Genomic DNA, 18207 nt, shown 5'->3' with positions numbered 1-18207 from the left:
ATATGAACTATGAATATTCTGTTTCCTCTCTGCTTAAAATTCTCTTAAGTCCTTCTTTCAGTCTCACCTTAGAAGCAGTTTTTATGTCTTTACTTTTGTTTTATCGAGATTTAGTCTCAACTTTGACGGGACCATGTGAGAAATATCAAGATTTTACAGTTTCAATTATTGTTTGTACCTTTGGAAGCTTTGTGAATACTCGCACAGATGTCAGCACTTTAATCCTCGAGCACGTGTGGGGGGGACGTTGTGACTCCCAGTGCTAATTCGCTGTGGTTGGACAGCTTCTGTTTGTTTGTGTGCAACAATATAACTGTAAAGAAGGTTGTTTCTGATTTTAAGAAAATTAAAATGGCAGCTGCTCCAAATGTAGAAAAAACAGAAGATTTATCTTTTATTTTTTTGAAAATTCACATTTACTGTGATCATGTAAATAATTTATCATGTTTTTCTTTGACAAAGGCCAACAGTTACAAAATTTAAGACACACAAGACACAAAGCAGACAGTTTCCTTCTATTTGAATCAAAAGCAACATTTCTTGCTTTGAATCTCAGAAACATTCATCCTAACCTGAAGTCAAAAGTATAAAAAGTCTGTCCTACGAATTTAAAAAATCAAATATGTTTGAAAAGAAAGAAAAGGGTGAGATCTGTGCCCTGTACAGCTGACTGAGGCCCTGTGAGGGTTTGTGAACACAGCAAATGCCAGAATTTAAATCCTCTAACGAACTAAACCTTTACAGTCACAGAGGATTTAACAGCTTCGTAGTGTTGATTGTTTACGCTGTGGCGTCACAGACGTCCACGTTAAACTACGAAGGACTCAAACGTTACAGTCGGTGCACTGGACAGTAACATGTTTCCAAGCTAAACTCTTTTGTGTGCATTCAGCAGACACAATAACACAACACAGTGTAATAAAGGACACGTAGAAGCTGTTTGTCAGCGACTCTCAGTCAGTTTTAGTGAGGAATGAAATCTCAGAGGTGCTACAGCACCGACACGTAGCAGCACTACACAATCAATAGTGTCTGCAAATACTTTGTGGTGTTCAGCTTGGACATGTTCTCTGTTGCAGTGCTCGACATGCTTCGTTTCCTGCTGCAGTTACACCTCGCTGCATACATGCGATCGTGCTGTTCCTGTAAATGTAGGACTCAGTGATGACCTGCAGTCATTGCTAAGTTTAGCCGTGCACACTCGATTGAACATCATTTTCTTGATGTCTCAGAAGCAGCAAACTTACTTTCACTTCTTTCTGGATCCCCCCCCCCAAACCCCCATTAATGCATTTCTATTAAATACCAGAAGCAGCTGCTTTCATAGCTACACTGAGCTTCATGCATCAGTGAGAAGAAGAGAAGAGAGAAGAAAAAGGCCAATGGACGGAGGTTTTGTTTTTCATCAAAAAACATCTTCTCAATTAGTTATTTTGCGTATGGCATTCTGTTATTTTCACATGCTTACCTTTACAACAGGTAAGGTTTGCAATACTTATGAGGAATAAAAACAATGACTGACTATCCAGCTACACTTCATAAGGTTGAGTCTCAGCTGTTAATTACAGCTTGTGCTCAACCAGGAGCCACATGTTCTTGTCCCAGTTTATCATCTTTCCCACTTGGCAGCTGTTTTCATCGTTGCCTTCGTGGCTGTTTCCATTTGTGCTTCCCCGATCCAGGTACCGTCACTGTAACGCATCAGTTCAAGGCACAAACGCGTCCTCGCTGCTGTGTTTATTTGGAATCAGTGACCTCTGCAGAGTGTCCCGCCTCCAGCAGGACCAGTTAACTGGCTCATCATCAGGTTTAACAGCTTGCACCAGATGCACTGGGATGCTTGTGATGCACCGACTGGCCGACCACGATTCACCGTAACAACCAGTGTTTCAGCTCTGATGTGAACCTGCTGCCGCTTCATTGGGCTGGTTTAGCAGTCGCAGGCCGGGCCTTGCTGGGCTCAGCTATCGCCTGAGTGTTATCAGTTCGAGCTTTAGCGGTCTCTGGACGGGTTTTGGACTCTTTCTTTGGCGCTGGGAGGGTCAGCGGTTCCCAGAGGAAGAACTCGTGCAGGAGCGTATTAACAGGATCCGGACACTCCATCATGACCATGTGACTGCCGTCCTCCAAGACCTTCAGGAACGCCATTAGAAGTATCTGATAAAAATAAGGATAAGAATAAAGGTTAGACTCATCACCAGCTCAACACTTTCTGAATGATATTGTCAAATATTTCTGCAAATAACAAACTACAGTTCAAATGAATGAATCAGAGTCAAAGTGTGAATCCAAACAAAACCTTTTGGTCCTTTTTAGTGGGCGGAAAACAAGCACATTATGTGTGTAAGTTGACAGAAGGACACGATTTGGCATTTACATGAATTTCTGTGTCTCTTCTCATGAATCAGCCACTAAAGTTCAGCCGCTGCATCATCGTTTTAGCTGCTGTTTACCTGAGAATTTGTTAAAGCAGCTGATTTTTTTAAACATTCACTGGATGCTGTAAACTGACCTGATTTCATATTTCAGCTTGTTACGGTGAATTTGTTTGCAAACTGCTGCTCGTTTAGCAAAGCACTGATTCAGTTGTTTTTCTGGCCACCTGAGAATTATATTTCTATCTTTGCTTTGATTACCGACCCCTGAGGGAACGATCTGTTTCCTAAGCTAATTTCATGGCTGCGTGCAGAGCAGCTATTTTCATCAGAGAGAAGAACCAGGCTGAAAGATTATCAAATGTTCACCAGAGAGTTCAACTTGAAACACAAAGCAAGGTGATGATTCTTATCTTATATTACATAGCTTTGAAATTATGACGCTCTTCCACGTCTTTGTCCCGTCTTCCTCCAATCACCCCAGCTGGTTGCAGCAGATGGCCCCGCCCCTCCCTGAGCTGGTTCTGAGGTTTCTTCCTGTTAAAAAGGAGTTTTTCCTTCCTACTGTCACCATAGCACTTGCTCATTGGGGATCTTCTGATTGTTGTGGTTTTCGCTACCTTACAATATAAAGCACATTGAGGCACCTGTTGTTGTGCTTTGTTGCTGTATAAATAAAGCTGAACGTCTGTTTTAATGAAGTTTTTTAACTGGATTTTCTTCTTTCCAAACTGGGACACATTTCTTATCCTTTTCACCACAGAATGATGTTTTCAGTCCACAATCTGTTATTTATAATAATAATAGCTTCATTAGGAAGTGTGAGACCCCCCACTTACTTCTGCCATTCGTTGGTCCTCTTCAACAGGGACAAATTTGTCATGCATGCCATGCACCAGCAGGACGGGCACTGTCAGCTCAGCGTGGTAGACCTCGTCCCCCTCAGGCCAGTACTGCCCGCTCATCATGGCACGCAACACAAAAGACGACACATTGAAGGCATTGTTCTCTTTCAGCAACTGCTTCTCCCTGGCGCCCTGCCGAGCAAAGCCCGCCCTGCAGAGTAGACGACATTTATACCAAAGAAAAAATTATTATTTTAAACATTAATTTAACAGCAGATTAAACATAAGAAGAATTATCCTACATACATGATATTACACATACAATAAACAGGATTTGCTACTACAGACAGTTTTACTGTCTGCACGACTTTTATTTCTTTGTCAAACTCTCTTACTCACACTCTTTCTGCAAAATGTGTAAATACGATTGGTCTTAAATAAATATTGGCACTATGATGTAATATTGAAAAAGCAATGTATAACACTGCAAAATACCCAACTGTGTGCACATTTCATCTGACTGGACTCATTGCGTTTATGTTTAGGAGGCTACAAACCTGAACTTCAACTGTTTAGAGAAACAGAAAACAAACTGAGTCGTGCCTCCTTCCTTGGAGGATCTTTCAATTTCGCTGTCTTACTTGAGAAAGCACCAGGCGAGCAGCGGGGAGAGGCAGTGAAGCACACAGGTGGGCAGGTTGAAGATGGAGCAGAGGCTGGGCTCCAGAGCTGTGGGACCGCCGCCGTTGATCATCACCATCTTGTGAATTTGTTCTGGATATTCATGAGCCAGGAAGGTGCAGAACGACACACTAGACAAAAAGAACAACAGGCCGGTTACAGGACAGACTGAAAAAACCAGGTAATCATGCTGTGGTAGTCATCTTTGAAATCTACTGTTCAGAATTGGCCTTTTTTTATGTGTGAGTCCAAATATTGTGCCTCACTTTTTCACTTGCTCACATTTTCACAAGTCAGCACGTCTTTAAAGTCTGGATTAAATATAGTGTGTAAGAAACTGAGCAATAATTATCACAGTTAACAGCAATAACACTGATTTTAATGGCTATACAGGAAGTAAAAGGAAGTTAGTGTAGCATAAGACCCAGCTAAATAACAGACAGAATAAAATTTAGCATTATTTATATTCACTACACTCGAAAAAGTATTTATGCACAAAATGCCGACTTCAAGTCATTTGTTTGCAGGAAATTACAGGAATTTGATTACGTGTAAACTTTCCATGTAATTTTTGTTACATACAATGCAAAACACACTTATTAGAATCTGGTCAAAAGGAGTTCACTGGATGGGCCTAGATTCAGTTTACAGGTTTATTCAGGAGGCAGAGCATACATACTAACTGAAGGCTGGCGGTTTGTGGGTGGTGCCAAATATCCTTGGGAAAGATTCTAAACCCAAGTTAGTCCCCAACCCCAACCAATCACAGCAGATGGCCCCGCCCCTCCCTGAGCCTGGTTCTGCTGGAGGTTTCTTCCTGTTAAAAGGGAGTTTTTCCTTCCCGCTGTCACCAAAGTGCTGCTCATAGGGGGTCATATGATTGTTGGGTTTTTCTCTGTATCTATTATTGTACGATCTACCTTACAATATGAAGCACCTTGAGGCGACTGTTGTTGTGATTTGGTGCTATTTAAATAAAAATGAATTAAAGTTGCTCTCTGATGCATCCATCAGTGTAAATGTTAGTCAGAAAGCACATATGCATAGAAAAAATTGCTTGGATGAATCATGTAAGTTGTATAAAGCTACCTGAGTGCTGAGTAGAGTAGAAAAGCACTTTATAAGAACCAGTCTGTTTACCATTTATTCTGTTGTATTTTACTCAAAGTTATTGTTTCATGCTTATGAGGGCAAAGAATCATTTATTTAGTTAGACTAGAAAGTCCCTTTGAAATTAAATATATATGTTATTCACATACTAAATGTCTGTGCTGTATAATTTACATTTGTGGTTTTAATTATAGCTCTAATTATAGAAGTTTAACAGTTCTTCTTAACATATCTTTTGTTACTGTATAGCATGTCCCACTGTATGTTGCTACACCTTTTGTTTACTGGCAACTTTATTTTCCATAGCTTATTATGATGTGTCTAAAAAAACTATTTTTAGAATTAGTTTTGAACATTTTTAATTATTCATCCCTTGTGGTCTTTGAACCAGTGTATTTGTTTTTATTGTAGCTTAATTGGTGTTATTTTTGTACTTTTGATTGTTTTTAATGTATTTAATCGTTTTTGTGTATCACTTTATAACTGCTGTGACTGTTAAAGTGCTTGAAGTTGGTTTGGTAAAATTCTTGTTTTATCTTCATGAAATCTAAATATGTTGAATTTTAATGAAACTGCAGAGTAAATTCTTATATTTCAGAACCTCCAGTAAGATCTCAGATCTTTGCCTGACAAATGACTGAAACAAAGAGGCGCTGAGGTTTCCTGAACACTTCTGGATGACCTCCGGACCGTGTTCTGTTTGAACGCTGTGATCTGGGACTCACCCGTAAGAGTGTCCTATGAGGATATTCCTCTTCCGAGCGTATCTCTTGAAGATGATTCTCATATCCTCAGCCAGCGCATAGAACGTATACGCTGCAGGAATCTGCGGTGCTGAGCTGGCTCCGTGTCCTGCCAGGTCCGGGGCAATCACTTCGTAGCCCAGCCGAGAAAAGAAGTCCAGCTGGCTTCCCCAGATATCCAGCGAACCTCCGACTCCGTGAATGAAGAACAACGTCACATCTGGATGTGTCCCTTTACAGGCTGATATCTTCCTTTCACAGTCAATCACCACAGTGCGCTTGGGCTTCCGCCTGCGCTTCCTGGGTTGCTGAGATTGGTCAGTCTGTCCAGCAGCAGAAGCCTCACCCACTGCTGCTGCTGTGTCGGATGCGCCGTTGTTTCCAGCCGTGAGAGAGTCTGATCTCGCCTCAGGAATGCTGACGGGCGGCGACGAATTACCACAGTCCGTCAGTTCTACCTCCATGGTGCTGTTGGGTTCTGTCTCTCCATTCTGGCAGCTTTTCAGCTCTGCACTCGCCCTGTCACCCAAGTTCTCAATGAACAGCTGTCCGTTACGGTAAACTGTGATTTTTCGTTTGCAGCTCACACTCCCACCAAGCCCGGTGGGCTCCTCCACCACCGGCCTGTCGGGGATGATATGCCGAACTCGCAGAATGCGGCCCGGTTTTACCTCCACAAACTCGTAGCCATCAGCAGGTTCTGAGGTTTCTACAGGAACCACAATATTGGTCGGCTTTGAGGTGAAGCAGCAGAGCAGACCTTCCAGAAAGCTGGTCAGCATGGCTGCCAGTCTGCAGGGAATATAGTCACATAAAAACACACATAGGGTCATTGAAGAGATGCAGACAGGCAGCAATGTGAACCTTTATCATACAAGCAAGCTCTCTAGTTAAGCCAGAATAAGAACACAAAACTATGGCAAAATGATTCTCTGCTCATGTCATTAGAAATTCACTCAGGAAGATGAATATGAGGAGATGAAGGCACAGTACACATGCATACATGCATCAAGCACATGCATTTGGAGAAACAGCAGAGTTAAATGGCAAATATCAACTAAATATATGCTGCATGTCATTTAAGACTTCTCTACATCAACTGACTATCTGGGAAGCTTAAATGTACCATTCAGAGAAATAAACAAGTTCAGGTGCCTTTACAACCCGGCATCTGTTTACAACTTAAAGCCTTGCTGCTTTCTGTCAGACGTAACTGATCACCATCTTTACTCAGCACGGCCTTTCGTGGTATTAATAGACGGATGGTAATAGCTCCCTGAGTTAAAGCTGTCCACCATGTGATCGCTCTGCAGGAGCAACACGCAGCAGCACTACTGGTTAAAACCACACAACAACCCATCGGTGATTAAAGGTGCTTTTTTTGAAGCGTTGCTCAGTGATTATTGAAGGATATTCATGAATAAAGAAAAGCCAGTGTTACTTTGGTGTAAATTAAGCTCATATAGACAGCACGCTCTTCTTCTTCTACTGTATATCATATTCTTCAATTCCAATACAACCACCTTTCTACTTCCTTGCTTCTTTTGAAACTTCTGCAACAATTTTGTAACTAAACAGCCCCCAAAAGGTGTCGCTGTGCATTACACAGGTCCTCCTGCAGTATCAGTTGTTGGTTGATTATCTGCTATGGCAACAGCAGCCATGCAGGGTCTGCAAGCGTCTCTGCTGGCTGCATTATCCTACCTTCCTCCCTACTAGAAAGGATTATACTCTCAGTCTCTCTGTTTAAGTCCACAGAGCACAATCTGTCTCTGGATAAAAACAGGAAACTATGGCACTGTGCAGAGACAGTTTTATACTGTTGCGTTTTTCTCTCAACTTTACATCAGCTCCTGTTTTCATGTGGGGATTATAAGCACAACGTAAAACAATATTCCTGCTTGGCCCTTTTAGTCCTTTCTGCTTATACTGGCACATCCACTCTCCAAATAACAGTGCGGTGCTGCCTGTACTGACAGGAAGAGGCTGAGAGCGGCATTTTCACATAAGTGAGGGTCGCCCATTCATCTCACAACAAAAGGCATCATTTTGATCAGGCAGAAGGAGTGACGCATTTTATTTCCTGTTCCATTTGTATAAAATACTGGCGAGGCTGGATCATAACCTGAACCAGCTTACAAGCATAAAAGATAAACATTTATCCATCTACCACGCCCCCTGTCACATAGTCCGATCCCCCCTCATCCCCCTCACCAGAATTTACATTTCAAATATTGTATAACAAGACAAAACTGCAAACTCATAACTAACTGAAGCCTTTGATTGAAATACCAAATAATGACACTCGTTCTCTCTTTCACACGTGGCATCACTTCTGCTATTGTTTGTATTAAGTGCACACATGAGTCTGTGACAGCAGACAGCCGATCCCTCAGCATGTTTGTGCTCTCTGCTCATGTTGCCTTCATATTGAATCATTTTTGGCTTTTTAAAGAACTTATTTTAGCATCGCACTCAACAACAAACAAATCCTCCCAAACATAAGAAGTCCCTTCAAATTGCATTATGTTTCTTCACGTCAATATACGGGCCGCAAGTGACGTGGGCCGCAAGTGGCCCCCGAGCCACGAATTTGACACCCCTGATGTAAATGAACTGAACACAAAGAAGGTCTTAACAGAATCAGGACACATTCACATAGATGCAGAGTGGGAAGGACTCTTTTTTTTAACATATTGTAACACAAAGTCACACATGAAAGTACCTACATTCATCTAACACTATATTTTTTATGCAAAGTACAGCCAGGGTGTTACTATCTATTGATTGAACCATGATGAGCTTATGTTCACAGGCAGATATTCACAACATCCTCCCTGTGGCTGTGCCGTCCATTTAAATATCACCTGATTAAAGTCGTCCCTATTAGTGAGTTTGCTTCTTGCTAAAGTTCCTGCTCGGGCCCTGCGGTCGGAGACTGTGACTGGCTGTTATATAACATTGCATGCAGGTTAGACACAATCACAGTGGGACTGATGCCCAGAAAAACGAGTAGAGACTGTAATTCGGATTAAAAACAACTGCATTAGCTTCACTGTTGCTATAGTCTCACACTTGTTTATTTAATCAGTGTATTAGTTGTGCTGCACCATTAAAGATCCATTGCATTTGCTGACATGTTTGACACAACTAGAATCACATAGCAGGTGTGGACTGAAGCTTTGAAATGTGATATGTTAGTAAGTTATACATTTTTATAACCAGTTTGTTGTAACTACAAATTCATCAAAGTGACCATTAAGAAATAATTTAAGCAAAACAACAACGAAAATCCATCTCTAATGGTTTGGGTGGTGGTCTTCTTCTTCTACTACTACTAATAATAATAATAATAGGAGTCTTGTACCTGGTATTTAAAGCTGCTGGGCCCATCCATTCACTAAACACAATCAAAGCTCTTTGAATAGACTCACTGTCTGATGCATCAGGTGAAGCAAGTGCCAGAAGGTTTCTCTTTTCAGTGTACACTAGAATGTAACGTCAAATAAAAATCCTTTCCGTTATTTACACGAATGACCCGTGCGTCTTCAATGACGGAGCTCACCTTTACATAGCGACCTTCGTCTTGCCTCCTGCAGAAATCCTTAAACTACTTTATAATCTGAATATTTACAGTCCGCAGAAAAAAATGGGATAAACACACTAATTAAATCAGAAGGCTTACCTTTCCCTGTTTCCCTTCAAATTCCGTCTAATTTTTCAGATTGTTTTCTCGTCAAGCATCGGGGAAGTAGGAGAACTATAATCTGTTGCGGTCAATCCAGTAATCTAATTTATCTGGATTTTGTTGCCCTGTCCACATGGCGGCCAGTATCGACCGACTGACAGCGCATCTCTTTGTGGGTCACAGGTAGATCCACATATCTGCGCGCTCCAGAAACTCCACGTCCACGCTGAAATATCTGCGCGTGCGCTCAGAAACCCACCGGAGCTCCGCGGATGTTTTTAATCCATCGATAGCTGATCGTCTTACAAACACCGTTGGCTCCCTGTTCTGTTAGTGGGAGTGAACACTTGTCCCCTGCTGCTATGTAAGGGGAGACCAGACAATTGGAGAGAAACCTGTTTGTCCGGCGGGAAAGGTGCCAGTGAAGTAAAACCGATTAACATTTAAATCAATTAAAAAAGCAAAGAAAAAGAAACGTAAAGAAGGGTGTGTGTGTGTGTGGGGGGGGGACGGACAACAATACCTGCGGCTTTTCTAAAATAAAATAAAAAGTTAATATAAGCATAAATGTTTGAACAATTGACAATAAAAATCTTGTTGGTCGACATACATTTAAGGGCATGAAGTGTTCCTGCCTGTGTGTGTGTGTGTGTGTGTGTGTGTGTGTGTGTGTGTGTGTGTGTGTGTGTGTGTGTGTGCGTGCGTGCGTGTGTGTGTGAGAGAGAGAGGGGAGGGGGGGTGGCTTTTCATCCGAAACCCACTGGCACACTTTTAGAAAGCACTCAGTCCATTCTTCCTTGCCACCTTTCCTCACCGCTTCCTCTTTGTTTTTCTTGCATCTTGTCTGCTTCTCTCTCTCTCTCTCTGCCACACCCCTTTGTCTCTCTCTCTCTTCTTTTGTTGATCAGGAAAGCAAATTAGCTGAGCCACAGTTTCCCTTTAAATGTGGTCAATTTCTTAGACAGCCTTGCTTAACAAAACCATGAATTCTTTCACTCACTTCTAATAATACTTCCTTCACCTCACTTTTAAATAACTCTCTTTACTCACTTTTCGCGGATGACACCACAGTGGTTGGACTCATCTCAAGGGGGGATGAGTCGGACTACAGAGATGAGGTCAACAGACTGACTGAGTGGTGTTCAGTTAACAACCTCCAACTGAACACCACGAAAACTAAAGAACTTATCTTGGACTTCAGGAAGGGCAGAGCAGACCCGGCCCCACTTTACATTCACGGGAGCTGTGTGGAGAGGGTACACTCCATGAGGTTTCTGGGCGTGCAGATATCTGATGACCTCTCCTGGACTGCAAATACTACAGCGGTGGTAAAAAAAAAAAGGCCCAGCAGCGTCTCCACTTTCTGAGAGTGCTCAGGAGGAACAACCTGGAGGAGAGGCTGCTGGTGACATTTTACAGAGCCACCATAGAGAGCATCCTAACGTACGGCATAACAACATGGTATGCAGGGTGCTCAGCTGCAGACAGGAAAGTACTGCAGAGGGTCATCAACACAGCCCAGAAGATCACTGGCTGCTCTCTGCCCAGCCTGGAAGTCACTGCAAACTCTCGGTACCTCAGCAGAGCTGGCAATATCATCAAGGACTACTCTCACCCCAGCAACCAACTGTTTGAATTATTACCGTCAGGCCGACGGTACAGGTCACATAAAACCAGGACAAACAGATTCAGGGATAGCTTCTTTCCCAGAGCTATCACCGTAGTAAATAAGCACAAAAACAACTGAACCTATTCCATACCGTCACTGTCATTATATTATGCTGCTATTCATACTGTCATCATATTAATGCTGCTATCCTGTATATATTGTACATACTATTGTTTGAGTACTTACGATTGTTTTTTTTGTACTTTTTATATTTTACATTTATATTTATTATTGAAACTTGCACCAAGGGAGTGGCACTCCAATTTCGTTGTACTCTGTACAATGACAATAAAGGCTATTCTATTCTATTCTATTCTATTCTATTCTATTCTCACCAAGCATTTTGCAAGCTAGATTTTACACTGGTTAACTTGAAAGGTCAAATTCTGAAAGTGTCTTGGTTTGAATATCAATGACAGGGGCGATCGTGGCTCAAGAGTTGGCAGTTTGTCTTGTAATCGGAAGGCTGCCGGTTCGAGCCCCGGGCAGTCTCGGTCGTTGTGTCCTTGGGCAAGACGCTTCACCCGCAACGGTGCCCTCTGACCACCACCTGTAGGCAACCTACTGGTGGTGGTCAGAGGGCCCGGGGGCGCCAGTGTCCGGCAGCCTCGCCTCTGTCAGTGCGCCCCAGGGTGGCTACAATGTAGCTGCCATCACCAGTGTGTGAATGTGTGGATGACTGAATGTAGTGTAAAGCGCTTTGGGGTCCTTAGGGACAAAGTAAAGCACTATACAAATTAGGGCTGCCACGATTAGTCGACTATCAAAATCGTCCACGACTGATTTAATAGTCGACGCGTCGTTTGAAGCTTTGTAAGATCCCAAAAGACGCAGGAATAAGTAGCAGGATTTAAGAGTGTAATAACGGACTGAAACAGAAGATGGCAGCACTGCATGTACAAGGATGCCAGCTGCCGTTAAACACCAAAGAAGAAGTAGCTCTGTCCCAGAATTCATAGCGCGGCCCAGCTATGAATGCCGCCATTCCAACAATGGCGGCAGCTACTTAGTTTTAATATTACTCTTATTGTTCTTTCTGGGTCACAAAATAAACGTTTAACATATTTTCAGGCGAGAATGTAGCTGTGTAAACCTCAAATATCTGCTCAGTTTATCAGGACACCACATATTTTCAAAAGCGCTCCGACGTTTTCGGAGACGTCTGTTACCCACTAGCTCGATAGCTAGCCGGGGGCTAGGCTCACTAGAGCCGGTGAGAACACCGGACTCCCAGCAAATCGTTTTCAAACCCACCGCCGTCTTTCACTACTCAGGTTAAAAATGATATATAAGTCACTAAGATAACTTAAAATGTTATTGTTTGGCTTTTTTCAGTGTTTTATTTGTTCCTGAGTAAATCGGTTTGGCTGAGATTAAAGTTATAGTTTTTACACAGCTGAATAAACCTCAAGCAGACAGCTGATTATCAGAAGTGTGAGATGCTCGAGAATTTACTCCGGTGTCCTGTTATATTTTAGATAGCAAGGAGTTTATTAAACTTCACCGAAACAATCTGCAAATTTCATTAAAATTTAATAAACTATCATCTTGTCTTTATTTTTAGTTAGCACAGACCTTAAACACTTAAAGCTGTAAGCTAATGATAGTTATATAAGAGCAGATGCTGCCGGTGCAATAAGCTGTACTTTTTACGTCCAATGGATGATGATCTGATTAATCGGTAGTCGTTTGTGGCAGCCCTAATACAAATACAGGGCATTTTACCATTTCAGATGACCCCTCCAGTTAATGAGAAGTCATAAGCACAGAACATTCAGTTCAGTTAAATTCAATTCAGACTCATTTATACAGTCATCCTTCAAGACAACAATAATCTAAAAGAGCTTAAATACGTTAGTTTGTGAATCTGAATACTCTCTCCATCTACTTAGCATTTATCCTCCAGCATCATAAGGCCCCGTGGCTGCTGTTGCTATGTAACTAAGCCACTCAGCCAGTTATAATTTAAGTGTCCCTGTTATCCAGAAGCCCCATTTAAATCCAGATATTTTGCTTTTTTGTTTGTTTGTTTTTTGCACAAATCTTCTTAAGTTACAGTGAAAACAGATGTCATACACAAATAATATTCTCCCCATCTTAGCATTTTTTTATGTTTGATTTTATTTTTAATTTATTTTATTTTTTTGTCCTTTTACATCATACAGAGCTGCTGTGTAAGTTGCCATGGCTGTTGTTGCTATGTAACTACTTGTAAGGAGTCCAAGGAGGCAGGTGACAGCGAGGTGGGAGAACATACAGAAACCAAAACCCAGCAATCCACGAGAAACCGGAAGGACTGGCAAATCCACTCATGCACGGTTATAATTTACATCTCCTTTTCAATTCAATTCAATTCAATTCAATTCAATTCAATTCAATTCAATTCAATTCAATTTTATTTATATAGCGCCAAATCACAACAAAAGTCGCCTCAAGGCGCTTCATAGATTCAGAGAAAAACCCAACAATCATATGACCCCCTATGAGCAAGCACTTTGGCGACAGTGGGAAGGAAAAACTCCCTTTTAACAGGAAGAAACCTCCGGCAGAACCAGGCTCAGGGAGGGGCGGGGCCATCTGCTGCGACCGGTTGGGGTGAGAGAAGGAAGACAGGATAAAGACATGCTGTGGAAGAGAGACAGAGATTAATAACAGATATGATTCAATGCAGAGAGGTCTGTTAACACATAGTGAGTGATGATGAAACACTCAGTGCATCATGGGAATCCCCCGGCAGCCTATGCCTATTGCAGCATAACTAAGGGAGGATTCAGGGTCACCTGGTCCAGCCCTAACTATATGCTTTAGCAAAAAGGAAAGTTTGAAGCCTAATCTTGAAAGTAGAGATAGTGTCTGTCTCCTGAATCCAAACTGGAAGCTGGTTCCACAGAAGAGGGGCCTGAAAACTTTTGAATTTTGAATTCAATTCTGCATTTAACAGGAAGCCAATGAAGGGAAGCCGAAACAGGAGAAATCTGCTCTCTCTTTCTAGTCCCTGTCAGGACTCTTGCTGCAGCATTTTGGATTAGCTGAAGACTTTTCAGGGAGTTTTTAGGACTTCCTGATAATAATGAATTACAGTCGTCCAGCCTGGAAGTAATAAATGCATGAACTAGTTTTTCAGCGTCACTCTGAGACAGGATATTTCTAACTTTAGAGATGTTGCACACATGGAAGAAAGCAGTCTTACATATTTGTTTAATATGTGCGTTGAAGGGCATGTCCTGGTCAAAAATGACTCTAAGGTTCCTCACAGTGTTACTGGAGGCCAAGGTAATGCCATCCAGGGTAAGAATCTGCTTAGATACCATATTTCTAAGCTTTTCAGGGCCGAGTACAATAACCTCAGTTTGATCTGAATTAAGAAGCAGAAAGTTAGCGGCCATCCAGGTCTTTATGTCTTTAAGACATTCCTGCAGTTTAACTCATTGGTGTGTGTTATCTGGCTTCATGGACAGATAGAGCTGGGTGTCATCTGCATAGCAGTGTAAATGTATGCTATGTCTTCTAATGATGCTGCCTAAGGGAAGCATGTATAATGTAAACAGAATTGGTCCTAGCACTGAACCCTGTGGAACTCCATAATTAACCTCAGTGTGTGAAGAGGACTCTCCATTTACATGCACAAACTGGAGTCTATTAGATAGATATGATACAAACCACTGCAGTGCAGTACCTGTAATACCTACAGCATGTTCTAATCGCTCTAATAGGATATTATGGTCGACAGTATCGAACGCTGCACTGAGGTCTAGCAGGACAAGCACAGAGATGAGTCCACTGTCAGAGGCCATAAGAAGATCATTTGTAACCTTCACTAAAGCTGTTTCTGTGCTGTGCTGAGCTCTGAAACCTGACTGAAACTCTTCAAATAAACCTCTGCAGATGATTTGTTAGCTGTTTGACAACTACTCTTTCAAGGATGTTTGATAACCTAATTTCCCACGGGATTAATAAAGTATTCTGATTCTGATTCTGATATGAAAGTGTAATGGGGAAGGCTTTAGGACCCAGGGGACCCAATGGAGGGTATAAAAGAGGAAGTAGCAGCAGGTGTTCTTGATTTCCACTGACAAGCGGCTGTGAACAATGGTTGTGTGAGTAGGTGAAGAGCCTGAGAAGTTTTAATTGTCTGCTACACAAACTGTTGTTTTAAACCTCTACAGCAGAGGTTCCAGAAGTGATTTTAGAAGATAAGCCAAGATAAGCCAGGTGTGCAGCAAACACAGTTGTCTGCTGCAGGGCAGGCTGCACATGTGAATTTGTCACTGTTTTTTCCTCCTTTTTGTTGCGTTTTTGGTTTTAGTAGGGTCACCTTTTAAAACTGTTTTTTATGCCGGGTTTGTTTTTATTTCTACTGGGCTGGTGCAATATTAGTTGGGCAATGTGCAATCCCTGAGCTGGGCTCTTACCTTAGGGGAAGTAGGTCTTTTTAGAGGTGCTCCGTGTGGATTTGCAGTGAATAAGTTTTATTAAGAGTGATTTTAGTGCCACCGATTATTGCCTGAACTAAAACACTTAGTGCATGCGATAAGTGTTCTGTTGGGCTCGTATTTATTTGGGGTGGATTTGTTTCTTTTAAAGCAACGAGCATCTGGGACCACCGGGGTAAAGCAAGCCCTCAGGTGATGGCTGCATTGCTGGCAGGTTGCACCAAGACTATCTTGTGGTCGTTAGTGACCTTTCCCATTTCGATGTTTTAGGCCTTTTGCAAACCCTTTGTGTTCTTTTAAAATAATAAATTTTAACATATCTGACTGATATTGACCCTCTTGTCCCGTTTATTCTGGGCTCGTTCCTGTGAGAGCTTTGGGCCTGAAAGTTTGCACAAGTAGTATAGAGGCCCTTAGCGGTTATTCGGTGGCTTTTACTCGCTACAAAAGGAAGGTTGGAGATTGGCCTATAATTAGCTAAGACTGCTGGGTCTAGAGATGCTTTTTGAGTAAAGGTTTAACTACAGCCAGCTTGAAGGCCTGTGGTACATAGCTGATCATTAGAGATAGGTTGATCATATTTAAGATTGAAGAATTAATTAATGGCAGGACTTCTTTGAGCATTTTGTAGGAATGGGGTCTAAAAGACACGTTGATGGTTTGGAGGAAGTAATTATTGAAGTTAACTCAGAAAGATCAATTAGAGAAAAAGAGTCTAACTTAACATCAATGGTACTAAGAGTAGCTGTAGATAATATTACATCTGTGGGATGATTATTGGTCATTTTTTCTATAATGATAAAAATTTTATTTGTGAAGTTCATGAAGTCATTACTAGTTAACGTTAAAGGGATGGTTGGCTCAACAGAGCTCTGACTGTTTGTCAGCCTGGCTACAGAGCTGAAGAGAAACCTGGGGTTGTTCTTATTTTCTTCAATCAGTGATGAATAGTAAGATGTTCTGGCTTTGCGGAGGGCTTTCTTATAAAGCAACAAACTATTTCTCCAGGCTAAATGATGATCCTCTAAATTTGTGACACGCCATTTCCTCTCCAGATTACGAGTCATCTGCTTTAGGCTACGTGTTTGAGAATTATACCACGGAGTCAGGTACTTCTGATTAGAGACCTTAGTTTTCACAGGAGCTACAGTATCCAGAGTCGTACGTAGTGAGGAGGTAAAATTATTAACAAGATGATCGACCTCTGTTGGAGTAGCGTTCAGGTAGCTGCTCTGCTCTGTGTTGGTACAGGGCATTGAAGATGATAACAGTGGGTGGATTATATTCTTAAACTTAGTTACAGCGCTTTCAGAAAGACATCTACTGTGATAAAGTCTACTCTCCACCGCTGTGTAATCAATTATTGTAAATGTAAATGTTATCAGGAAATGATCAGACAGCAGAGGGTTTTCAGGAAACACTGTTAAATGTTCAGTTTCTATGCCATATGTTAAAACAAGATCTAGAGTGTGATTAAAGTGGTGGGTGGGTTCTTTTACATTTTGACAGAAACCAATTGAGTCTAATAACAGATTAAATGCCATGTTGAGGCTGTCATTTTTAGCATCTACATGGATGTTAAAATCACCCACAATAATTATTTTATCTGAGCTCAGAACTAAATTAGATATAAAGTCTGAGAAATCAGACAGAAACTCTGTGTAAGGCCCAGGTGGACGATAGATGATAACAAGTAAGACTGGTTTCTGAGTTTTACAGCTGGGGTGGACGAGGCTAAGCATCAGGCTTTCAAATGAATTAAAAGTCTGTCTGGGTCTTTGGTTGATTAATAGGCTGGTGTGAAAAATTGCTGCCACACCTCCCCCTCGGCCTGTGCTTCGAGATTTCTGGTAGTTAGAATGACTCGGAGGTGTTGATTCATTTAAACTAACATAATCATCCTGCTGCAACCAGGTTTCTGTAAGACAGAGTAAATTGATTTGTTGATCAATTATTAAGTCATGTACTAACAGAGACTTGGAGGAGAGAGACCTAATGTTTAATAATCCACATTTCACTGTTTTACTCTTTGGTTCAGATGTGGATACTGTATTGTTCTTTCTTTGTAATTGTTTATGTTTAAGTTGTTTGTTGATGGTTTTTAGTTTGTTTTTTGTCTGTTTGGGAGCTGACACAGTCTCTATGGAGATGGGTTTTTGGGGGGGGGTAGCAGGAGGAGAGAAGCTGCAGAGAGGCGTGTAAGACTGCAACTCTGCTTCCTGGTCCCAACTCTGGATAGTCATATTTTGGGGGGTTTAATAAATTTGTCCATATTTCTAGAAATGAGAGCTGCTCCATCCAAAGTGGGATGGATGCCGTCTCTCCTAACAAGACCAGGTTTCCTCCTTTAAAGTCTATGATGTTACGCAAGAGCACTGTTTAAAATAAAGAGCACAGTACTGTGACTCTTCAACTGTGCTTCTTAAGCCCTTACCATCATGTGATTTAAATCTCATCTCCTGGACAAAGTAAATACTCCTGCCCTCTTTACTCATATGGATTCCTGTTTGATTGAATCCATTCTGACTTTCTCTTTTGTGTGCAGGTACAAGTCAGTGAACCTAAGAAGCAGACTAAGAGACTGCGAGTATAGTCAGAGTGTGCAGCAAAATGGCCTTCGTCACCTGTATAAGGCTAGAGGGCCCAGTTTATTCTGGCTGATC

The 18207-nt window shown here is 41.7% G+C and overlaps 1 protein-coding gene across 1 annotated transcript; it reads right to left on the bottom strand.

The window, feature by feature from the left end:
* Positions 1 to 1286: 1286 nt before the first annotated feature.
* On the bottom strand, positions 1287 to 9771 carry abhd8b (abhydrolase domain containing 8b). The gene is made up of 5 exons (XM_086268586.1): positions 9440 to 9771; positions 5737 to 6546; positions 3862 to 4032; positions 3215 to 3431; positions 1287 to 2157 (listed from the first exon to the last, which is right to left on the bottom strand). Exons 2-5 carry the CDS (start codon positions 6534 to 6536, stop codon positions 1918 to 1920), a joined length of 1428 nt encoding a protein of 475 aa, XP_086124712.1. The 5' UTR covers positions 6537 to 6546; positions 9440 to 9771; the 3' UTR covers positions 1287 to 1917.
* Positions 9772 to 18207: the final 8436 nt, after the last annotated feature.

The sequence above is a fragment of the Aulonocara sp. 'chitande type north' Nkhata Bay genome, linkage group LG17 (genome assembly GCF_057382095.1).
Source record: "Aulonocara sp. 'chitande type north' Nkhata Bay isolate Kocher_YH1m ecotype deep benthic linkage group LG17, A_spYH_male_GT1.1, whole genome shotgun sequence".
Classification (NCBI taxonomy): Eukaryota; Metazoa; Chordata; class Actinopteri; order Cichliformes; family Cichlidae; genus Aulonocara; species Aulonocara sp. 'chitande type north' Nkhata Bay.
The sequence above is the reverse complement of the archived record's forward strand: the minus strand, read 5'-3'. Positions and strand labels throughout refer to the sequence as shown.